This window comes from Antechinus flavipes, chromosome 1 (genome assembly GCF_016432865.1).
Source record: "Antechinus flavipes isolate AdamAnt ecotype Samford, QLD, Australia chromosome 1, AdamAnt_v2, whole genome shotgun sequence".
NCBI classification, from domain to species: domain Eukaryota; kingdom Metazoa; phylum Chordata; class Mammalia; order Dasyuromorphia; family Dasyuridae; genus Antechinus; species Antechinus flavipes.
The window spans coordinates 153,343,917-153,369,370 of NC_067398.1; the positions used below are offsets into that span (position 1 = coordinate 153,343,917).

The window sequence follows — 25,454 nt, forward strand, 5'->3', positions numbered from 1 at the left end:
AAGTGCTTTCTTTCTCTCCTTCAGGAAGCCTTTCCTTATTTCCCATTTGTTCTCTCCCTACTTTCCTCCTGAAATCACTTGTCTGTCAATCTATTATATCCCCCTTTTTGTTGAGTCATGTCTGATTCTTTGTGGAGCTGTGGACCTTAACACACTGATGCTGTCCCTGAAGTTTTCTTGGCAAAGATATTGGACTGGTTTGCTATTTTCTTTTCCAGTAGATTAATGCAAACAGAGTTTAAGTGATTTGTCCAAGGATACACTGCTAGGAAGTGTCTGAGGCCAAATTGGAAGTCAGGTCTTCCTGACTCTGGGCATAATGCTCTATTAAGTTATTTAGCTCCCTCCTCTCCCCCCCCCCCCCATCTCCCCAGTGAAATAGCTTTTAAAGGTGCTTCCACTATAGATGCTTAATAAACTTTCTTTCTGAAAAAGAAAATGTTAATATTAAATGGCTCATCTCTTCCTTTGAAATTGTATTGCCTATTGTACCCTAGTCACAAAGGCATCAAATAGAAGTTTACCCAGAGCTGTGTCCACATGTTGAAATGGCTAATTGTTAACCTTTTATCAGTATTGGCAAAGTTCACTATCAGCAGAGGACACAGTGTTCAGAGATTCAGTGGTAGTTTCAAGGAATTGGGACAGGAGACTGGTGAATGAGTATGCTCATTTGAAGAGTTTTTTTCCCCCTTTTTGAAAGATTATTACAGTATTATGAACAGTACAGTTCACAAAAAATGGATGTCAGCTAGGAGCTAATGCTCTCATCATGTGATTTTTGGGACAGGAAATCGTGGTTAGTAACCTTAAAAGTTAGAACCTGTGTCGCTTATCTCATACATCTCCAAATTAGCCAATCAACTACCAGTGTACATTCAGTTGTGGCTTGTGCCAAATGTCTCTTAGATTTCCATTTGGCTTTAGAAGATTTTACTTTCTTACAAAGTACTTTGTCTAATGAGAAGAACAAATGCTCTGCTCCTCATGAAAACTGGCATTAACTTTGCTCCAATTAGTATTTCTTGTGGAGTGGTGGGAAATAGTGGAAATACTTGCTGATTTCTGAAACAGTTTCTGCTTCTCCTTGTAGAACTACAGAGCACCGAAGAGAATGTCCAGATGCTAAAGAAGCTTATGAGGACTCCTCACATACCTCATCAGCATGGGCTCATGCTTCAGTATTTGCTAAAACATTTCTTCAAACTCTGCCAGGCCTCTAGCAAAAATCTTTTGAATGCAAGATCTCTCTCTGAAATTTTCAGCCCTATGCTTTTCAGATTTCCAATCACAGGGTAAGTATGTGTGGGGAAAAATACTGGTCATGCATTTGATAAAATAATCCTATACTTTCAGTTTGGGAGGTTAAACATGCTTTAAAAGAGTCAACCCATTAATATACATTAAGATACATGCTTGTATCTCCTATTCATAGAAAGATTTGTGTTTTCTATTTTTCATTTTAAAGCAAAAGATTTCTAATAAACCTTACTTTTTTACAGCTCTGATAATGCCGAACACCTCATAAAAACGATAGAACTTTTGATCTCAAGTGAATGGAATGAGCGACAGCCTGCACCAGGTCAGCCCCCCTTCTTTTTTTGTTTTTATTATCATTTTCTTAAAATTTAAGAAAGCTTTTCTCTTCCTATTCTTTTATTTTTCTTCACAATTAATAAATCTCTTGGAGAATTCAGTTCCACTTAAAAAGCATATTTAGTGATAAAGATTGAGCTGGGAGTCACTGTGTATGGTGCTTGTTTTCTGGTTTCACGCTTCAGCATTTAAATGGGAGTATCCTTCTCCAACGTGATTGCTTTCTTATTTTTGACATTCTTATTTTTCTTATAATTTATAATTACTCTATAATTTGAAGTGTTTTGCAATGTGTGTTTTGGAAGCAGGTACATTGAGAGAGATGTCTGTCCAAAAAAAAAAAAACCCAAAACTCAACTATTTTTCAGTAATGCAAGCCGTAGAAGACAGAATCTTTGCTATAGCAAGTTGTAGCAAGCCAGATACTTTTTTGAAAACTGGCTAGTTGGTGTCCATTAGGTATTGAACAGAGCAGGAATCAGACTCAACAAGTGGTAGCTTTCATTTGGAATCTTCCTATGAAAGAGCTTCTCTTTCACTCTTGATCAGTGTGGAAATGTGACTAGAGTTTTGAGAAGAAATAAATGGTGATCATTTATACTTATGGTGTATATGCTATGGGAACTCGTGTTTCACTAATTGTTATTGATGTTTGGAATTGAAAATTTTGAATATTGCAGACTTGTCATGAAGTGTAGAGTAGACCATTAGAAGGTGTTTTCAAGCTTCTACCTACTATTTAGCCTCTTTTGGTTTCAGTTTCCTCACTTATAAAATGAGAATAATAATAACAACTTTGAAAGATTGTTTTGAAGATAAAATGAAATAGTGTTTTAGCAGGTATGATAGTAAAAGCTGAATGAATTTGAAGTCGGGATGTTTTTGTTTAGTCATATCAGACATTTCATGACTCCATTTTCTTGGCAAAGATAATGGAGTGGTTTGGCATTTCTTTTTCCAGACGAGGAAACCGAGGCAGTCAGGGTTAAGTGACTTGTCTAGGGTCACACAACTAATCTAAGAGCAGATTTAAACTTGGGAAGAAGAGTCTCCCTGAGTTCAGGACTGGCACTCTGTGCACTATAGTGCTATCTAGCTAGCTGTTCCGGAGTCAGGATGACTTAATTTCAAATTTCTCCTCATGATTCTTAATCTCTTTTAGCCTCCTTTCTCTCATTTATAAAATGAGGGGGTTGGACTAGATGCCCTTAAGATCTTTTCCACTTCCTAAGTCTGTTCTATCCTACAGTATTGTGACAATATCACTTTCATTATAAAAATGTCGTTCTCTTGTAGGTATATAGTTATCAGCTGTGTTGTAGTAATGCTTTGCCTGTCTATAACAGGTATCCTTATACACAAATGCAGGATTAACTGTGGAGGATTAATATTTGGATCTACAAATGTATCAGGTAGTGTTTATGGGAGAGGTTTTAGCACATAGAAAGAGTTAGGCTGCTGTGTAAATTGAATTAAGTCACTTTAAATAATTTTAATCCCTAATTTAAAAAAAGCGCAGCAATTAAATTGTGCCTGTATTTATAATACATATTTAAAGCAGCTTTCTGACAAAAAGGTTCATACCTGTATTTAGCATTTGGTGAAGAAGTATCACAGTAGGATTAGCTCATTCATCTGTGTAGAATAGAAATAAATAGACTTATGTTGACTAGAATATCACAGGAAGGCCAGCACTTAAATGTATATTGGATCACTCTTTCTAAAATGCTTATAAATAAGAAATTCTCAAAGTCTAACTTCTATAAGGTTCCCCAACCCTTTTGACCAGTCTGGAAATGTGAGAGAGAGTAAATGCTGGTCTTTTATACTTATGGTATACGTATTGTGGGTGTGGGGGGAAAAACCCCTCCAAACCTTAGATTCAGAGGCCCTAGAGGTGTATTCAGATACAGATATTTAACTCTGTGGTATTACTAAGTTCTCTTTGGGGAATGCCCTCATATGTGATACAGCAGAGGTATGGAAACGATTTCTGAGATTGGTTGGCTCTCTATACTCCCTGTGCATCAGATGGATGTACTTCTCTTTTGAGCCTATTGACCGGATCATAAAAGATTTGATTGTCATTTGACCAACATTGGTCTATGCATTGGAAGTGGTTGTTCCCTGCTGTTTTGGAGTTTATAGTCTATTAGGAAAGACGAGTCCAGAAAATGTATGAAAGTAGTAAATGATACAAAATAGTCCATAATTATAGGATAAACTGTAGGGAACTGATATAAACTCTGTAGGAATTCAGAGAGGAGGGAGACAAGTAAGGATTGAATTGAGTTGGGCCTTGAAGCTTGGTTTAGAATTTTCCTAAGGGAAGGGAAAGAATCCCTGAAAAGTGCAGAAATATTAAAGATTCAATGTGAAAGAACAGTCAGCCTTGCAATATTTTTAATCAATCTGGCAACAGTACTCCAAATGCTATAACTAATAAAAATATTCTGTTAGGCAGTAAAGTGAAACTTGTTCCTTATGTTAGACGGTTAAAAAATACAGAAACCTGTTATTTGCTTATTTGAAATGTATTGTGGTCATAGAATGATAGGATTGACAGAGACATTAGAGACTCTGTAATAATTCAATCCCCATGTTTTTATAGTGACATATCCAAAGTCACATGTATGGAACTAGGATTAGATCTCATTCCTGATTCCTTGTCTAATGGAACTTCCCCCTGATGATTTGGATTCACTCTCCCTTTCCTTTTCTATGGCTATCACGCTTAATCTGGACTTTGACTCCATTATTCTATTAGTCAAAAATACTGTTAGCATATCTGTCAAATCTCATTCAAATCTATCTTGCAAAATTCTGCCCACCAAGCCTTCTTTAAACACTATTTTCATTATTAAAATCGTGTTGCTGACCCTAGAATCGGGAAAGCAACACGATTTTAATAATGAAAATATTATTTTGATTTAAATCCAAACTTCTTAGTCTGATTTTAAAGACATCCCACCTATCTATATGCCTCTGATAATAATACTTTCTATTACACCAAGTTGCTTTTCCACCATTAGTATCTCTCAGACTGTCAAATCAGCTACTTTGTCCCACTCACTTCCAATTCCATGCCTTTCTTTGAACTTTAGGAGGCACAGGTTGTGAATTGTCTAGTTAGGAAGACCTTAGTTGACATCTGGCTTCAGATACTTACTAGCTTTGTGACTCTGGGCAAGTCACTTAACCCTGTTTATTTTAGTTTCCTCAACTGTAAAATGGGGATAATAGCTTTTACCTCTCAGGGTTGTGAGGATCATATGAGATAATATTTGTAATGTGCTTACCATTGTACCCAGCATTGAATAGATGATTAATACATGCTTATTCTTTTTCCCTTCTTCCTCTTTTCATCCAGTTCCCCTACCATTACCATTCTATGCAGCCTGGTCCTTGTTGGGATTGATATGTTCCTTTCCTTTTACATTGAAAAACCCACGATATTCTATTCTGATACTCCTAGAATGATGGTATATTTATTGGAAGCATTTTTTTGGGTAGTTTATCCTCTCTAACCACAGCTTCCTAAAGCTTAGTTTCTCCAAAGATTTCTGTGGCTTAGAATGGAACTTGTTATAAGGATATTGGCAAATTTTCCCAGGATAGTCAGCGATACTAAAATGCAGTAATTGAAGTATAAAATTGTGCCTTTAAGTCAGATGAGGAAAATTTAAAAATTGTCCTTGCCTCCCACCTTCTCCGCCCCTAGCCCTCCCTCTCCCCTGCAACTGTCAAGGTTAATTTTTAACCTCCAATATAATTCAATACATTCAGGTTGAACCTGATGCATAAATTTTATTAAATGCCCTAGGCCTGATTTTCAAGCAAGCTTATAAAAGCAAGTCCTAGAGCAGAGAGAATGGCCTTGCAAGACTTTTTTTTGTTTTTGTTTTCTAAAGCTCTTTTGGATCTAACCTTTGATATTTATATATTTAATGTTTATTTTTTATTAAAGCTTTTTATTTTCAAAATATATGCATGGATAATTTTTCAACATTGACCCTTGCAAAACCATGTTTTCCAAATTTTCCCCTTCCCCCCCACTCCCTCCCCTAAATAGCAGATAATCCAATATATGTGAAACATGTTAAATTTGATATAAAATTGAGGACTGATTGTTTTCAAAGGAGAGAAATGAACTGTTTCATCAGGAGGGAAGAACAGAGAGCAAGACCCTGCCATGTTCTGTTGGAAAAAAAAGAATATAGTTATGATTTGTCCAAAACAAGGGAAAATAATGGTCTGTGAATTTCAGCAAAACTCTCTTCCTCTCTCCTTTCTTCTCCCTCTCTTTTCCTTCATCTTCTCTTTTTCTCAGATTTACAGATAAGTTTTACTTTTAGTTTGTCTGTGGAGGCTTTTCCTCTTCCTCTGAAAGTGACAGGAGGTTAGAGGAAAGTGACCTGGGAGGGAGGAGTCATCATCATACTATCAGGTGACAGGCAGATTTTTTTCCGGTGACCCAGTGAACAATAGTCTGTATGGAAAGGGAGGAACTTTTAAGTTGATAATCAGTTCTTAAGTCTAGCTGTTATACAAATAGATATTGGTCTGCATTTATGACTACAGTTTATAAATCGAGGGCATGCTCCAGCTCTGTTCGAGGGAGAGACAGTGTGGAGCAGTGGGGGAAAAAGTTCTGAACTCGAGTTTTTGCTACCCTTGCTTCAAATTCTGACCCTGCTCTTTACTTCCGAAGTAACTCTCGAGTCAGTCACTCATTTCTGTGGATCTCAGTGTCCTCATGTATAAGAGGAGAGGGTTAGAATGAGTCCCTTCCAGTTCATTGACACTTAAGACTTTTTTACTTCTTGTGGGTATAAATAGGTAGAAGGAGCTAGGAATTTCTCCTTTGGCTTACTTGGAGGAAGAGAGGAGTGAGATAGAAGTAGCAGATTCTGGCAGAGAGGCAGCATAGTAGATGAGAGCGCTGGTTTTGGGAAAATCCGAGTTCAAATTCAGCCTCAGACACATAATAATTGTGTGGCCCTGGTAAAAGGTCACAACTTCTGTTTCTTCATTTGTAAAAGGGGGGTAATAATAGCGCCTACCTCCTTTGGTTGTTTGAATGATAAAAGGAGATGATATTTATGATGCTCTTTGAAATCCTGAAAGTGCATTTTAAATTATTAGCAATTAGTTAAGCACTGCTCATAAAAAGCAGTGAATGTATATTTTAAAAGCTTTCAGTTTACAGCAACTATCTGAAGTACATATTAATGTATGTTGTCAGATTTAAAGGATTGAGAGAATTTTGGTATCATATAGAGAAGTATTTTGTTATTGTAATTTAAATATTTGCCTTTTTCATGGCTGGTTATAAAATATTTTTTAAAAATTTATGTAAAATTGGGTATATTTTACAGCATTTAAAAATATTTTGCAAAATACTTTTACTTTTGTTATGAACAAATTTTCAAACTGTGTTCTGTGGTTCATAGAAGCTGGATGATTTTGTCTTCAGTATGACTACCAGGAATTGAATTGCTGATGGCATTTTTGATTTGCTTCTTATACTCAGTCTTCTAAAATAGTAAAATTTGACATGCATTGTACTGTAAATAAAAACCTGATACATAAGAGTGTTATGGATATGTTAAATTTTATCAAGATGACATAATCTAGTTTTTTAAAAATTACATACTTTCTCCTTAGGCAATATTATTGATGTTTGCATTTTGTTAGGTAATCAGTTTATAGAGTTTGTGTTCACTTGTTGGTAACAAGTGATTTTCATGTTGAGTTAAATAAACTTAATTGACTTAAAAATTTGACTTTATCAAAAGATGGCCTTGGAGATTGAGTTTGTAATTTTCTTTCAGGAAACATATACACTTTCTCTTTTTGCCAGTAGAGGGCTCCCTTTTTTAAGTTATTAGGGTTGCCATCCTCTTTTTTTTTTTTTTTAATGAGTTTTTCATCAAAGAGAAGGATACATTGAGAAGTGATTTATCCTATTTTCCAGTAATATCATAGTATCTACGTAGATAATAGAGAGAATTCATGTAGAATTGTTTGAACAAACTATTTCCAAGTGTGTGTTGTAAGACCTTTCCCAGTAAATAACAAGAGGTCTTTTCTGGTGGATAATTTAATTTTAAAACATAATAAATATCTTGGTTGATTTGGAAAATAATTTAATCTTTAAAATTTTTCATTTGACTGAAATGAGAATTCTTTAGATGTGATAACTTTTGTATGCTAAGAAAAGAGGTTCCTAAGATGATGAGCTTTATTTACAAAGACAAATGACAGTAAAATAGTGCCTAAGCTGGCTACATGCTAACCTTGTAATTAGTTGGCATTTAAATTTTAAATAATTTAATTTAATTTTGCCTTTTTATCAGAAATTTTTTTATAGGGTTTTTATGGGCTTAGTCCACAGAGGGATAATTTCGAAATCATTCTTGAATGTCAAAACATTTTAGCCATTTTATCAGAGTATCCCTTGCATTATGAGAGTAATGTTTTTGGTGTTTGTATCTGTTAATTATATGTCAAGACATGGCTATTTCTTTTCTTAGCCCTGTGATCATTCAGTAGAGTGCTTGGATTGCTTTCCAAGTGTAAAATGGATATTGGGAAGACCCTTTAGCTTCAAAGAGAATGAAGAGGTGATAATAAGCACAGAATAGAAAGCAGAAAATCATGAAGAGGATGTAGATTTTAGCTTCTTTGCATGCGGCTAAAAATAATTAATGTTCATTTCTTTTGTAGCTTGGTCTTGATTCTTTTTTTCCTTTCTGTGCAGAAAGGAAGTAGGATATATTCTCTTAGTGTGCTCGCAGCATCCATAGAGGTATCTACACTGATACCTGTGATATTTTTGGTCAGTCAGGTGAATGTGCTTTATGCTAACAGTATAGCCTCTACTCTTCACTGCTCTCTTCTTCCCTATAACTTCCTCACATACAGGAAATAAAAACATCCTCCGGGATGATTTGATTCCAGTGTCTTCCCCAACTTGTCCTTTGCCCCACATAGCCATCAGATAAAACATTATGTGAACACACCTCTTAATTATTAGAAAATGGTGTGGCAATTTAACTGTCAGGCAAAATCAACCTCATAGGAATGACTGCAAAGAAGTTTCCACATGGTTGTGAAGTGCTCCATTCATGCCTCATAATAATAGCTTTCCTGAGAGACCCTCCCTTACGAATATTTTGGGATCTGTATTTTTAATCCCTTCCCTGCCAGTGCCATTAAGTGGACCGAGTCTGGGATGAAGCGGCTTCATAAGGGTCTTCAGATTGCACCTGTAGTAGCGGGTTCTGCACAAGTGTGGAGGAGGAGGAGAAGGAAGAGGAGGTGGCCGGGAAGATTGTGAGCCAGTTACTCTGTATGTGCCTGGGTTGTTCTGAGAGGTTCAGAACTTTACAAGGAAAGCTTTGATTCTATTTTTTGCTGAACTAGCTCAACCACTTCCTGTGTTTAGCTGCTCATAGTGCCTTGCTTGACTGCCGGTTACTTTAGTCCTGCAGCCAGTTACAGAGCTTATTTTAGGTCTGCTTACAATGGCCTTCTCTCTCATGTGCTCGGCTAAAACGAGAAAGTTAGCCCCGCGTTGGCCACTTGTTAGCTGATGACAACTTTTACTTTGACTCTGGCTTTTCCCTCCCCCCACCTGAAATCCCTGGCTCAGCAAATATTTGAACCTGCCCAAGTTAATCATGAAGCTGAGATCTTTATCTGAGAGAGACGTGCCAGCGACTGAGCTTTTTTTTTTTTTTTTCCACAGTACAGTACTGAAATTGAGTTCGCTTTTTAATGATGAGCCAGATAGGAGTGGATCTCCTCGGACTGCACTGAGATTGCATCTGTTCAGAGCAGAGCAGAAGGAGGAGGGTTCAGCTTTTCTGACTACATGTTTCAGCCGTTTCCTAGTGGATTTTATGGAACGTTAATTGAAAGCTCTAGAATTCCTCTTCAGGAAAACTTTTCTACCCCTCCTCTCAATTGGTTCAGACAGGATTGGAGCCAATTTATGAGCCAGTTGGGGGAGTCCTGGGGGCTTTTTCTATTTTCTTGGTGGAAAAATAGTTTTGTAGATTTTTCATATTGTTGGATCCAGGAATATCAGAGGAAAACATTTGCAATGCATAACTTACAAAGTAAGTTGTTTCTGATTTGTCTCCCCTCTCCTCCCACTTGTGTTTCACTCTCCTGAAAAGCATGAGATCCTCTCTTTAGCTTGCTTATGGATTTTGTGAGTTGAGGGGGTTTTAAGCAGGAGAATGGGGATAGGTTAGAGTAGTTTTTGTGAGGGTGTATGTGTAAGGACAGGAGGGAAAGATTGTGTTTGCATTGGAAGAGAAGGAAGGAGATAATTACATTGTGCTCGGTTAGAAGTTGTTCCCAAGCCAGGTCCTAGGGAGGCAGTGGAAAATCACCTGTCTCTCTGTCCTCCCTGTGCTGGCTTGCCATATGGTATCACAGCAAGCTAGACTAGTTTGGGTTAAGTGCTAACTTGATTGTACAAGTGTAGCTATCTGGAGTTGGCTAACTGAAAAGTTATTTTAAAAAATGGCTTTTAAAAATAGTTTCAATTTTTCTTTGGAGGGCCCAGTATGGTATCTTAATTTTAACTTTAAAGGCTGGGGGGAGTCAGTCTACAAGTCTTATATTAAGCAAAAGTCTGTAATTTAGCATTGGCATTCCCAGCCCCTCACTCTTTGTAAGTGTCGTGGTTTCTTAAATGTCTTGTTACCTTCTACAGATAAAATTTGGAATGGGGGATAGTGAGAATGTACACACATACAGTAAAAGTGCATGCACACAGTTCAGTGGCTTTGTCCATAGTGTCCATTTAGTTTGTGTCCAGATGGAATGGGGGATAGTGAGAATGTACACACATACAGTAAAAGTACATGTACACAGTTCAAAGGCTTTATCCATAGTGTCCATTTAGTTTGTGTCCAGATGGAATGGGGGATAGTGAGAATGTACACACATACAGTAAAAGTACATGTACACAGTTCAAAGGCTTTATCCATAGTGTCCATTTAGTTTGTGTCCAGATGGAATGGGGGATAGTGAGAATGTACACACATACAGTAAAAGTACATGTACACAGTTCAAAGGCTTTATTCATAGTGTCCATTTAGTAGGTGTCCAGATTGGATGAAAATCCTAAGAATAAATTTTAGTGCCATCTGCACTCTTCATATTGTCTTAAAAAATGCATGATATACATTTAAAAAAATAATGCAGGCATTTTTTCAAGGACTCTGCTAACTTGCATAGCTGTTCAGATAAGCACCATTTGTCTAGAAAAGTTGTGTTTTCTTTCTTTAGAATACATTGAATTTAGTAGATCTGATTTATAGTGGGGACTTAGGCCTCAGTGGAACTAAAATTATCATACATATACAAGAAATTCATGTCTTGTTTCTAAATGCTGATAAGATATGTTGGTCTCCAAAAGGAGACATTGTAGGGATAGTATAATGAATAAAAAAATGTGATGAGATTTTCTACTCTCTGAAATAATTAATAGCAAAGTTAACTATAATGATGGAAATAGGGGTGAGGAATAATTTGTTGCTGTACTATACTCTGCATTGTGATGAATAAACCATCTGTGTTTGGAAAGGCATATTAAATCGCCCCGTTTTCTTCCATTTTATTACTTTAGTTCTCATTAAGGATCGACAATTATGTTTATCCTCTCTGTTAATATTCACTTTCACGCCTATTTTAGGTTTTTTTTGGGGGGGAGGGGTTGCCATACAATTATGTTCAGCTTTAAAATATTTAGCAGAGGGGGAAAGGTTTTTTTGTCCAAGTCTTACAAAAATATACCTCTGATGTAGTGGTAAATTTTAAGGGCTCCGGGCTTAAAACACTCAAGTGAATTAAATCAGAATAACATTTATTTATCTTTCAATAGTTAAGAGTTCTTGGTCTTGTTATTATTTTGCTACTTACGGAATATAAAATCTACCTTAAATGTAGAATTTTGACATCTTCGTAAGATTTTGAAACCAAGAAACGATCTGGCTATCTGTAAACCCAGATGCACTAGGGAAAGGGAAAAAAAGGGGAGGAAAAAAAAAAAAAGCTACGTGCTGCAGCATATCAGCTTTTGTCAACCTGCCAACAGTGGAACGTACCATGCTGCAAGGAGTCATAAAAATGAATTAGAAAACTCCGTGCTAGGAAAGAACCGTCATATTAAACACCTTTTTGAGTAGATGAGCTTGCATACATTGCAGTCCTGTTAAATGTACAGTCTCCCCGAGATTGAAATAGTGTTAAGATTAGTATAGAACAAAAATGATGAAGCAGGAGGGGTCTGGTGACATTATTCTGACTTGATTGGCTGGGGTGTATGATGTAATAGGTTACAGTGCAGCCCCTTATAGGTTTTAAAATGAATTCCAAGACACCATTACAAAGAGAGCCTGACTCTTTTCTTATAACTGAGCTTAACCAGGGAAACTCTTATACAAATGTACAATACTGTTTGGAATATGGAAGACCTGGATATAGACTGTTCTAAGACAGATATACATTGTGGCACAGACTTGATGTTTTACATAGAAATGGATCCTCCAGGTAATGCTGCAGTGTATGATTGTGTGTGGAGGGCTACTTCATGTTAGTCTTTTGACAGCTGCTGTCAAATGTCCTCTTTAGATTTTTAGTCTTGATTTCTTTTTTTTTTTTTTCCCACGGATAAAAATGAGTTGGAACATAATAGAAATTTAAGAAACTGTTGGTTTTCATGTGAGAAGCCAGGATATTATGGTAAATAATTATTATTACTTGGATTGAAGTGAATTGAATTCAGACTTTCTAGTTCTGCCTTTTGTTAGTTTTAATCCTTTGCTGTCTGGGTCATGTTGTTATTGTACGTTGTTTTGTGGTTAAAATGTTGCATCCTTTTTGCTTCTGCTCTTTGGGGTGGGGGATAGGAGGAAGAATGAGAGAAAGCACTGGTACTTTGCAGTAATAACACATTACCATGTACTTTTAGTGAGAGCATTTAAAATATAACAATGCTTACAACTTAATTCCTGGCCCGAAACTATTCTAAGTCAGATACTCAGCTTTACGTGCTCTTGTTCATTTTAAGGTATTGTTAAAAAACAGATATGAGTTGGGCTTACATTTATTATTCTTTAATTTTTATGAAACCTTAATTTATTTGCACAAAGAGCTGCAGAATTTTTCTTAAATAAAATTATTAAAAGAAATTTTTAAACTTTAACCCCCTCCCTTAATTTCAGAATTATTTTGATTTTTTTTTAAACATCTCTTTCCTTCCCTCCCTCCCCCCCACTCCCCAGTTTTAAATTCTGATTCCAGCTTTGTCCTTCCCTCTTCTCCTTTCCCCAGCTAGTAATTCAGAAGTGCTGCAGTATCTTCCTTGGCACTCGCTAGTGTATGTATGCTGCTTTGACATTGAGAAAGGGGGATGTGGTTTTTAATTAGTCTTGGCATTTGGAACACAATTTATTCAGCAGAATATTACGCTTAACACTAAGGATATTTAGGTCACAGATGGGTTTCTTAAAGTGGTTTTTGGCAGATCAGTGCACAAAATACTAAGGATCAGAGAAACCTAATTCTTCTTCCTGAAACACACTGTTAGAGATGGGCTGTTTTTATTACCACAACAGCATTTGTGAAAGAGAGCAACCAAATTTCTCCTTGATAATTAAATAGGAAGAGGAAATTAAGCCAGACTTAATTCCTCATGGTCATATGTTGATAGAATGAAACAGACACCAATTTTATTATAAACAAACTGGAAAATATATTTTATCTAAATTTTTGTCACTTGTCTGTTTCAGACAAGTTTTCTTTACTATAACTTTGAATTTTTTTGATTCATACTTTGAAATATATTAAATAAAACTGTCCAAGATATATTCAGGAGTTGCTATTTTCGGGGACTGTATTTCACAGTTGCTTAATTGTTTGCATACACTGTGATGTCATTTGTCCCAAGAATGATAGGTATACTTTTTCTTCTGGACTGAATGAAAATAAACTTTGTTTCCCTCTCTCCATCCTTTGCAGCACTGCCTCCCAAGCCATCCAAACCCACTACTGTAACAACTAACAACGGTATGAATAACAATATGTCCTTACAAGATGCTGAGTGGTACTGGGGAGACATCTCAAGGTAAGGCAGCAATACAAAGTGATTGTATATGTCCCATTTATGTTTCTCATTATTAAGAACAGGAAAACTACCAGCTTGCTGGGATCCATTTCAAGATAGCTTCCAACATAAACATGAAGCATAGTTGGCTCTGTTCCAAAGATGACCAAAAAAAGTCACTGGGACTTGAGAAGCAATGAGGGCCTGATGCCTTATGAAATTAAATACTTTCAGAGCTTTATGATTGTCTGACATGCCTAGGAAGAGCTTAAATTAAAAGGGCAGTGCTTAGAGACAGAGTGAAATGTTGCACCTTCTGCTAAAAGCAAAACTTGCAAGATTTAATCCTTTCACAGTTATACCAAAAATGAGCAATGGTTTTGAAAGCCTATATCGTAATTGGGGAGGTCATTCCTAGCCATGTCGATTGTTCAGAGATGTTGGAATAGATTGAAAGGACTTTTTGTAAGGATTATAGCAATGAGATTGTTGAATACTTTTTTATCTTTGTATTGAGGTACTTGCTTATACAGAGACATTTAAGTGAGAGAGAAAGAAAAGTGCTTTGTCTCCAAATAAAACCAGAATAAAGAAATTTAATCTGGAAAGCAAAAGAAAAATTCAGTTGTGAAAGCCAAAACCACTACCTCACAGAAGTGGGTATTTATTTTTGTTACTATTCTTTTTACTTCAGGGAAGAAGTAAATGAAAAGCTGCGTGATACAGCAGATGGTACCTTTTTGGTCCGAGATGCTTCCACTAAAATGCATGGGGACTATACTCTGACACTTAGGTAAGACTGCATGTAATAGAGATCAGCATTTAGATTGACTTTAAAACACTTTCCTAAATAGGAGAAGTTGAACTTTAGAGATTAACACTGTTTTCTGGTATTTTATTCACAGGAAAGGAGGAAATAATAAATTAATCAAAATATTTCATCGAGATGGGAAATATGGCTTCTCTGACCCACTGACTTTCAACTCTGTGGTTGAACTAATAAACCACTACCGGAATGAATCTCTAGCTCAGTATAATCCCAAACTGGATGTGAAATTACTTTATCCAGTATCCAAATACCAACAGGTAAATGAATCCAATTATGACTAGATTTTAAACAAGATATTGCTTGTAAATCACTAAAATAATTCTGAAAAAATAATTGTTGAAGTAGTATACTGATTTATCTTTGTACAAAATCATGTTTGAAAATTTTACAGTCGAAAATGTCCTTTCCTTTTTTTAAATAGTTGAATGGAATTTTGTGTGTTCCCAAATAGTTTTTTTTTTTTTTAAAAACAATGTCCAAATTAAATGTCTTTAATCTTAAATTTAATGAGAAAATTTTAAATTCAATTAAAAAAATTTTTTTTAATTTAATCTCTTTTCCAGGATCAAGTAGTAAAAGAAGATAGTATTGAAGCTGTAGGAAAGAAATTACATGAATATAACACTCAATTCCAAGAAAAAAGCAGAGAATATGATAGATTATATGAAGATTATACTCGTACATCTCAGGTAAGTTATTTCTAGTCACATTTTAACTTCAGAATTTTTTAGGTTATTGGATTTTAATCTGGTCACCATCTGGCTTTGGGAGTCAGAGGGTATATAATTTTGATTCTAAGCTCAGTCCCTTACTAGCTTTGGGATGTTGGCCAAATTAATCCATTTCTCTAGCCCTCAATTTTCTCATCTGTAAAATGATGGGTCTGAACTTGGTGACTTCCAAGACTTTATGATGCTCCTATGATCCTACATACTTATCATAAAAAAAAAAAAGAAAAATCTGAGGAGCAAATTTTGTGGGGAGAGAGAAAGAGAAAGAGAGAGAGAGAGTGTGTGTGTGAGAGTGTGAGTGTGTGTGTGTGTGTGTGTGTGTGTGTGTGTGTGTGTAGTAATTATAATATATAATCAGTATTTTTATGATATAGTGTTATATTTGTCTTTTAAAAAACAGGATCAAGTATATATGTATTATATATATGGATTATAATCTGTATATATATATACAGATTATAATCCATATATATTCTTTTATTTTTATATATATATATATATATACATATATATATATAAGATTCTTTTATATATGTATATATATAAAAGAGCCTTTTTAAAATATAAATATTACTAGAATCATAGATATAAGAAGTTTTGTGTTGGGGGGTTGTGTGTGTATATGTGTACGTGTGTATGTATGTGTATATCTATCTATCGCTATCTAAATCTATCTCTCAAAGGGTTCTCTGTGATTGATCTCTTCCACTGGCCTCTTTGTAGATACTTATCTGAGGCAGATAAGGTGGGGAAAGATGAATGCCATAAGATACTGATTCACAATGGAATAGCAGCGCAAGGAAACGGTGTGTTTAGTGATCTTAGAAAGCTTTTGTTCAATCATTGTAGTTGTGTCCAATTTTTCATGACTCCATTTAGAGTTTTCTTGGCAAAGCTGCTGAAATGGTTTGCCATTTTCTTCTCCAGCTCATTTTACAGATGAGGAAACTGAGGCAAACAGGATTAAGTAACTTGCCCAGAATCACGTAGCTAGTGTGTGAGGCAAGATTTGAATTCAAGTCTTTCTGGTTCCAGACTCAGCAACATACCCCTTGAATGAATGAAACCAATCAATTGTTTTGTCTGTGTCGTGATGGGTATTGTCTATTTCATCTGAAGCTTTAAATCTTTTAAAAAAAATTGCATTGCAGGAAATCCAAATGAAAAGAACAGCAATCGAAGCATTTAATGAAACAATAAAGATATTTGAAGAACAGTGCCAAACCCAGGAACGGTACAGCAAAGAATACATAGAAAAGTTTAAACGTGAAGGAAATGAAAAAGAAATACAAAGGTCAGTGGATATTTAAAGGGTTAATATTTTTATTTGGTCTAAAATTCCTGAGTCCCAGATGGTATTTTCTTTAGTTGAGAGAAAAACTTTACTTCTGGGACGAAAATTTTTTACTTTTTTTTGCTGAGGCAATTGAGGTTAAGTGACTTGCCCAGAGTCATACCGCTAGGAAATATTAAGTGTCTGAGGCCAGATTTGAACTCGGGTCCTCCTGACTTCAGGGCTGGTGCTTTATCCACTGTGCCATCTAGCTGCCCTGGGACGAAAATTATTATCAATTATATGGAAACCTCATGTATGAGCCTACTGTCGAACAAGTCTGTTTCTTTCCTCCAGGATTATGCATAATTATGAAAAGTTAAAGTCTCGAATCAGTGAAATAGTGGATAGTAGACGAAGGTTGGAGGAGGATTTGAAGAAGCAAGCAGCTGAGTATCGAGAGATTGACAAGCGGATGAACAGCATTAAACCAGATCTCATTCAACTGAGGAAGACAAGGGACCAATACTTGATGTAAGAAAATTTAATTGAAAGCTAACAAAGTGAACTATTTGTAGGTGATGTATTCTATATCATTATACCCTGACCTTGATTTTTATTTTGTTTTAATTATAGGTGGTTGACTCAGAAAGGTGTCCGACAAAAGAAATTGAATGAATGGTTGGGCAATGAAAATACAGAAGAGTAAGTATCCACAATGAGAATATTGTCAAGAAATTGCTTAACTCTGGTGGGAGGCCATAGGCATTAGGGTCTAACGCAATAACTTAGACATGTAAAATTGGAGAAATAAATGGAGGGCAAATTATTTTTATTTTTCTATTGAACAGAAAACTAAAATCTTTAATTGGTTCTTAGAATGAGGTAAATGGCCTTTGGAGCACAGATTTAGGGATACAGGATCATAGACTTAGTACCATAAAAGATTTTAAGAATCACCTGGTTCCACTCACTCATTTTACAAATGAAACTAGGCCCCTATTTTTTTTTTCCTGCTAGTGACAAAAATTAAATGACTTGTCCTATATCACACGCCTATTAAATGTCAGGATCAGAATTCATAACAAATCTCTGCTTCCAAATTAGACGGTGCAGTAGACAGAGCATTGGACCTGGGAGTTAAGAGGGTCTGAATTCAAATGTAGCCTTTGCTACTTGCTGGGCAAATCATTTTAACCTTTGTCTGCCTTGGTTTCTTGAAGTATAAAATGGGGATAAAAGTAGCACCTACCACTCAGTTTGTTGTGAACATCAAATGAGATAGAATTTGTATATAGCCTTTCCTTTCTCAAAGTGCTTTTGATTTATTTTATTTGATGTCTCTTTCCTGGAGTAGTAGGAAATTCACTAAGTTTGGAACAGCCTCCAGAGTAAACTAGTAAACTCTCTTAGAACCTAACTAGACAGAAAGTCTTAAGTCACCAGCATTTTCCCCCTCTCCTCTGTAAAATGATCATAGATATTCATAATAGTGACCCTGAAGGAGGTCCAGAGGGCCAAAAGTTTTCTCTGAAATTATCAGAGGAAAAAATATGTTCTGTCAATATTTAGGGTTGTTTTCATTCTTTGAAGAATGTTAGAATAGTCCATCTCCCAGGATTTTTATTGAGTGAAATTATGAAGAATTAGTAGTTTATTGCATTCGGGTATTTTGCTATTGGGATTGTACGTGGAGTTCTTTGATAGCAAGCATCGATGGCTATCTGGGGATGATATGTTCAGGGGGCATCTAAGAGAGTAACTGATATCATTTTAGCATCTCTAGCAACTGACCATGTTAAAATAAGAAAGATAAGGATTTTCAGCCAAATCCTTCTCTTGCCTCACAATATGAAACTGGCTTGACATTTTTGTCTAGACAATAAGGGAGACATAGTCAAGGCTTAACTCCAGGTTAGGGCAAAATCTGAAATGATGGTCACCACTCTAGTTCTGGATTTGGCACCAAAGCACCCAAGTTATGCACTGGGAAAATCATTTAAAGTCTTTGGGCCCCAGTTTCTCCATCTGTTAAAATGACAGGTTGGATTAGCCTTTTAAGGTTCCTTTCTACTTTACATTTCTGATCCTCTTTTGTGGATGTGGGAAGGCCTTATACAAATGGTAATGTTGCATGCTCTTCATGAATTAGTGGAGTGGCCAACAATATATACTAATGTGCATCTTAAATATAAATAACCTTTTTCATTTTTGTGCAGCCAATATTCAATGGTGGAAGATGACGAGGATCTACCGCACCATGATGAGAGAACGTGGAATGTGGGAAGCAGCAACAGAAGCAAAGCAGAGAACCTCTTGCGCGGCAAACGGGACGGCACTTTCCTGGTCCGAGAGAGCAGCAAACAGGGATGCTTTGCTTGCTCTGTAGTGTATGTATTTTCAGTGAATTTTATTTTATTTCAGATATTTCTTAAAATCAGGATTCATTCAATCGATAAAAATTTCTGGAGGCTCTGTATGTAACAAAGTGCATTAGATATTACTAGGGATCAGAGGAATTAAGAAAACATAGTTCCTTGTCTTTAAGGGATTAAATCACAGAAAAAGGATTACAGCATAGAGGAACACTGCCATTTGATGCTCACCAAGGCCATATTGAGCACTGATCAACATGGGTTAGACAGATAAGACTCATTGACATTCATTCTGACAAGTCAAGTATACACTCCCTTCATTTTAGTGTATTTTGAAATTGTCTTTTCAGTAGTTTGAGAATAGTCTTGAAAAATAAACTTCAATTTAATAATAGTACTTCTGAAGTATAGGTTATCTTAGTAAACGGTAACAAAAAGACCATCTTCGACATAATTAAGAGCATCTTGTAGGAAACAGAGTTTGATAAGAACTTTGAGTAAGGACTATAGATATGAAGACAAAATTTTCAGAATATTTTTCTATCTGTCATCTCATTTCACCTTTGCTACAACCCAATGAGGTTTGGGTTATTAACAAGTATTAATCTCGTTTTTTAGCTGAGAAAAGTGTAGTAGTTTGAGGTAGAATTTGAACCCAGATCTTCTTGACTCAAAGCTCAGAGCCCTGTCTACAGTGAAGAATAGTTCATAATAGAAATAATAGCTAATATTTATATAGTGCCTTCTATGTGTCAGGCACTGTGCTAAGTGATTTATAATTTTTATTTCACTTGCTCCTCCCAACAACCTTAGAAGGTAGGTGATATTATTATCCCCATTTTACAGATCAGGAAATTGAGGCAAACAGAGCTTTAAATGCTTTTTCACAGTCACACAGCTAATTATATATATCTGAGGCTGTATTTGAGCTTAGATTTTTCTGTGCATTTTACTATCTATCTGCCTTAGTATCAGACACTAGCAGTGTAAGAATTGTCATTAAGCTATTTACTAAGGGAGAAGTCCATAACTTCCAGCCAGTTTCTTACCTTTTTTTTTTTTTTTAATCTCCTTTATTTCTTTCGTAATTACAAAGTTAAGTCTTCCATAAACTCAGATCTCAGAATAACTAACTTTTATCTTTCCTTTTCTCCTTTCTAGGGTGGATGGTGAAGTAAAGCACTGTGTGATAAACAAAACGCCGACTGGGTATGGATTTGCAGAGCCATATAATTTGTACAACTCTCTGAAAGAATTGGTGCTCCATTACCAACACACGTCCCTCGTCCAGCACAACGACTCTCTCAATGTCACCCTAGCCTACCCAGTCAATGCACAGCAGAGGCGATGAAGAGATCATACTGTATCTTTACCTAAAAGTTCCACAACACTGAGGCCTCTGGAAAGCAAAGGGCTCCCCTTCCTCCCCACCTCAGCCTAACCTGTGATTTTGAGCTGCAGAAACAAAGCTGTCTGTCTTCAGATAGGACTAGAGCTTTCTTCGGGAAAAATAAAAGGACGCGGGGGGAGAATGCAGCCTTGTGCTGTGACCGCACGTTTCTAATCCGGAGTGATGGTTTTTTTTTTTTTTTTTTTGTTTTGTTTTTTTGTTTTTTTGTTTTTTTTTTAATTTAAAAAAAAAACATGAAGAGGAAAAAAAAATGCTAAATCTCTGCCTGCAGGGACATAGAGGCCTTTAACTAACATGGTGCTTGTTTACGCTTTCTGAAGCTTTACCAGCCTGACGTTTGGACTGTGTGAACCGAGGGGCAGGCAGGGCTCAGCAGCCCTGCTATGAGAATTGATCAGTCCAGCCTGGATTGGATTTTGGAAAGCCACTGTGCTCGGTGGACCCAGACATACAGCACTGTGGATTATTTCATTTTTCTGATGAATGAATGAATGAATATGTAGCAGAAAGACACTTCCACTTAAAAGGACACTTTAAGAGGGACACTTTAAGAGGGACACTTTAAGAAAACTTTGGTTTTGTGTCTGTTCAGAAGAATTGCTATAGTAGCCAAGTGCCAGGAAGTGTTTTGTTTAGACTTTAAAACAAAACAAAACAAAACAAAAAACCGGAAAAAAAATCACCACCAACAAACCACCCAGTTTGGAGAAATCAAGCTTGGAGAGAAATAAGACTTTAAGTGAAATACAGTATATATATATAATATGTACATAATATCGGATGACTAACTATCGAATAGATGGCTCCTATCAAAACCAAACAAGCTTCTCTTTTCATTGTTTTGCTGAAGGCTAAATCCTTAGTGCTATGCAATTCTTCCTTTTCATTAAGTTGTATTTCAATTTTAAATGTACCTTCAGAATAAGCTCCCCCTCTTCCAGGTTTTGTTGCTTGAAAATGTTGTTTCCCCTGATTTTTTATTAATATTCATTTTGTTATTTTTTTTTAAAGAGAAATGTACAGGTTGCCAGTAAAAATTGGCTTCAGAATTAAAACTGAAATATTTTACAATTTTCCTTGTACAGAATACTTGGCTGTTAGCCCAAGGTTAAAAAGTTCATAACAGATTTTTGGACTAAATGTTTTGTTGGGCAGTGCCTGATAAGCTTCAAAGCTGCTTTATTCAATAAAAAAAATATATGAATATTACAAAATATCATTGAAGTCCAACAACATTGTTTTAAGACTCTCTGAAAAATACGGTACCTAATGATGTTTATTTAAAAAAACATTGTAAACTTCTTGTATTTGATGGGGTGGGGTGAAAAGGGGAAAGATGGGTGAGAAGGGAAAGATAATTTGCACCTTCTTCCCTTAATGATTGCAGAGAACAAATGATGTAATTTGTTTTAGGTTTTTCCAGATCCTTTTGATTTATTACTCATAGCCAATAAATGATAGTCTAACCAACCACTGTAACCCTTAAGCTTCACCCAGCTGGTCAGATATTTCAGTTTTTAGGAAGCAAATTTCTTAAGTATGTTTTTTTATTCATAGAAAAATACCTAAGTTTGTTTGGACACCTATTTATGGTCACTTAAAGGTGAGCCTTTAAGTGTTATTCTTTCAGAGTTAAGATTCCCATTTTCTAAAATGATTAGAAGGGAAGGCAGGTTCTAAAACAACATTTTAACTGTGGTGGCACCAGGTATATTCCAGCTGACCATTTTTGGGGGTACAAGAACCAAAGACATGTCATCATCATCGCCCACATTGCATCAGTGGTATGACCATTCCAGAATTCTTGGCACTGCTTTTTCACCAATTATCCATATAATTGTGTCTTACTTTGCTGGAAGCAATAGGAATAATCTAGTAAAGTTGTCCTTCCAATTTTAGGGTAGGTAAAGGTCTATTTTCCTTAATTTACATATATAAAATCTGTTTTGTTTAATAGGATTTATATATGTACTGAGAGGAATAAATCCTAGTAGATTCTCTCTGGTCACTGTCCAAGCTAATTAACACAAAAGTCTGGAGACATTATTTTAACTTTGGAAGTGCTGTTAAGAGATTGGTTAAATTCATCTACACTTCATTTGCCTCTCCACTTCTGCTTCTGTGAAAGTTTTTAAGTTGCTTTTGGAAACCAGCAATTGACTTTGTTTTTCTGCGGAATGTTATATCTTTCTCAAACTGAAATATTTCACATATTTAAGACCAAAGTTCACTCATGTCCAAGACTGTCAGTCCTAAAATTTAATGAGCTTTTTTTTTTTTTTCTGAGCTATATAAAACTATGATCATTCCCTTCTCTTCAGATGAATTAGAATTCATCTGCAGTAAATTCTTTAACAATCTTTCTTTGTGATCCCTTTGGGGGGTGATATGAGTAGATAAAATCTCATGTGTCACAAAAGTATAACAGTATATGGTAGTTAAACTAGCTTTCATTGTAACCCAGATATAGCAAGCGAAGAAATAAAGATGGATCAGAGATGAAGTACATTCCGTAGGCAAACACACAAGAACAAAATTGCTGTTTTTAATTCTAAGAATTTTTCTTAATATGATTTCAGTGGAAATGTTGATATTCCAACATTTGCTTTCCTTGTAGCTAACAAGCACATTTGCAGAAGTTACTATTATTATTAAATAATGAGGCAGAATTCATAGCAACATATCATAGCAAGTTATGCCATATATATGATATTACAGCTCTGCCAAATGCCTCTCTGATTGCTGAGTAGCATGCCCATCATAGTTGTACTTCCAGACATTTCACCAGCATTCTGCAGTGTCCTTTCAGTTAAATCCAAAAGTCAGTGCTAACAAAATCCAAATTGAAGCTTCCTGTAGACATTAAATGTTGACATATATTAGAGCTACTTCTGAGAACTGTTTTATTCACCTTATTTTTCCCATCCATGTGATATCCCTAGAAAGGAAAGCTAAAAACTAAGGTACAAAGATGCCATTATAGGGCTGTAGGAATGGGAGCATTGGTCCTCATTCTCATTACACGGGAAGGAAGGAAGGAAGGAGAGATCATAAGTACATGTAAAAACAAAAAAGCATGTTTTTGAATCATCTTACAACTTAGACTTGAGACCCATATATATATATATATAGTTATATATATATAGTTATATAAATATATATTCACATATGTGCATGGACTGTGTTTTCAGTGCACCTTTCAGCAAAAAAGATACACAATCATTGCGTTCATTCAAGCACATAACCATCCAAACTTCTAAGAACAATTGTGTATGTGTGTGTTTTAAAGGTTTTGTTAGTTTTGTTCTACAATGGTGAAAATTGTTTGCAAGTGAAATGAGAAGTACAGTAATTCTCTTGCTCTTTTTTCCCCTTTTGAAAAAAAAAATACTAACTCCTTGCAGGCTGGTCTGGATGAATCTCAGCTGAGAAATCCTTGTCCAAGTGTGTAGAGTCAAAATGTGTCATTGTGAGCTGTTGCTGTGGGGAATCCGTGGCTTTGTTTTGTAGCTGGTTATGAGTTATTGTGCTTGGGATGTCCTACTGATGTCCCTCCTTGGGAGGGACTCATTGCTGGTTGTAACAACTGTGCTTTTGTTATGCATGGTATCCAAGTCAGTTAGGAAGTAGACCCTGGTAGCTGTGTAGGTTCAGGGTCTTATAAGAGAGGGGCAGTTCAAAGCACAATGCCTCCCATGGGACAAAGTTTCAAAATGCCAAATTTTTCTTAAGATAAGACCTCCAGCTGGTGGGGGTAGGGGTGGGGTTGTTATCCTAGAAGAAGATGGGGTTAGGATCAATTGAAAAGAATATCCATGTTACTGTTACACGTGTCACCATGAGAGAGAGCATTAGCTGCCCAGGATGCTGCTATTTAATTTTTTTAAAAAAAATTAAAGTTCATTTTTCTTGTTACTTTGTTTAAAAAAGCTTTGTTCAATGTTTTTACAAAAAAAATTATATTGTTAAAATAAAGTTGGTCTTTGACGAGAGGGAGGAAATATGGTAGTCAGTTGTAATTTTGCCTTTACAAGGCAATGGGGTGGGGGTGCTGGGGAAGTGTACCTCCTTGAAATTTTGTTCAAGCTCTAGATTTGATGGCTCTGTGTCTTGTTTAAGTTGCTTTTGATGCATTGTATTAGGTCTTCAAAAAGAATAAAGGTTGTTTTGAAACAATTTTGGATTGAGACTTAAGTGATCATTTTATAAGGAATTCTCAGAATAGCTCTTTATATTTTGGGGTAACCTACATATGGTTGAATTTAAACTATGTAATGTCATTACATCATATGTAATGTAATAATGATTTGTGGGGATCATCATAGTCATATTCATACCATAGCTACAGAGTTATTTGTAAGCAACAGGGCTGTGGAAACTAATTTTGCAATCAGAGAACCTGAGGTCAAATCTGCTTTTCTTAATTGTTTGAGCAAAAAAATAGATTTTTTGGGGTCTTACTTTCCATCTGTATAATGATGGAGATTAATCTAGAGATCCATGACCAGATAAATCCATGACTAGAGAGGATCTGAGATTACTTTTTAAACTTTTGTTCTATGATCTTCTAAGTTAATTATTTAATTGTATTCAGTATTTCAAAGATCTGTGGTTAAAATACAATCTCTGCTACTGCAGATCACAACATTTTCAGTGACAATAAAACTATGTCTCCCTTAAGTTTTTATAGCTAAAAGCAAAAAAGAAACAAGCTTAATAATGGCCCTTTAGTAATGACCTCTGAACTTCACCAAATGGATCTTGGATGAAGCAGAACAAATTTCATGAAGGATACTAGAATTAGATTTTAGTGTATGTCCCATATAGCTGTGTTGCCTTTTTTTTTTTTTAAAGAGACTAGAACTTAGAGAGGATCCTCTTTTAATGTCTTTAAAAGTGCTGTCATGTGAAGATGAATCCCAAATTCATTTGTGAAATCTTTGTCTATTTAGTGATCAGTAAGTAACAGAATCTGAGTCAGATGGGACTTAAGCTTTTGAGTCTAATTGGTATTTGAATAAAGAATCTCTTAACCCTCTGACAAGTCATCATCTGGTCTTTATTTGAAGACCTCACGTGATAGGAAAACAACCATCTCTATTCCACTTTTTT

The 25,454-nt window shown here is 35.7% G+C and overlaps 1 protein-coding gene across 3 annotated transcripts in view; it reads left to right on the forward strand.

Moving 5' to 3' along the window:
* Positions 1-24,518, forward strand: part of PIK3R1 (phosphoinositide-3-kinase regulatory subunit 1) — a 96,026-nt gene extending 71,508 nt beyond the window's left edge. Inside the window, exons 6-16 of one of the 3 annotated variants that reach the window (XM_051991597.1) lie at positions 1,094-1,295; positions 1,503-1,582; positions 13,639-13,744; positions 14,418-14,516; positions 14,629-14,809; positions 15,116-15,241; positions 16,435-16,577; positions 16,914-17,090; positions 17,193-17,261; positions 18,776-18,946; positions 20,093-24,518. In XM_051991597.1, the coding sequence (XP_051847557.1) occupies positions 1,094-1,295; positions 1,503-1,582; positions 13,639-13,744; positions 14,418-14,516; positions 14,629-14,809; positions 15,116-15,241; positions 16,435-16,577; positions 16,914-17,090; positions 17,193-17,261; positions 18,776-18,946; positions 20,093-20,282 (1,544 nt within the window). In that variant the 3' untranslated portion in view covers positions 20,283-24,518. Of the gene's footprint in view, positions 1-1,093; positions 1,296-1,502; positions 1,583-9,462; positions 9,723-11,985; positions 12,169-13,638; positions 13,745-14,417; positions 14,517-14,628; positions 14,810-15,115; positions 15,242-16,434; positions 16,578-16,913; positions 17,091-17,192; positions 17,262-18,775; positions 18,947-20,092 lie in introns of those variants that run through there. The other 2 variants (XM_051991606.1, XM_051991609.1) reach the window with 2 other exon arrangements.
* Positions 24,519-25,454: the final 936 nt, after the last annotated feature.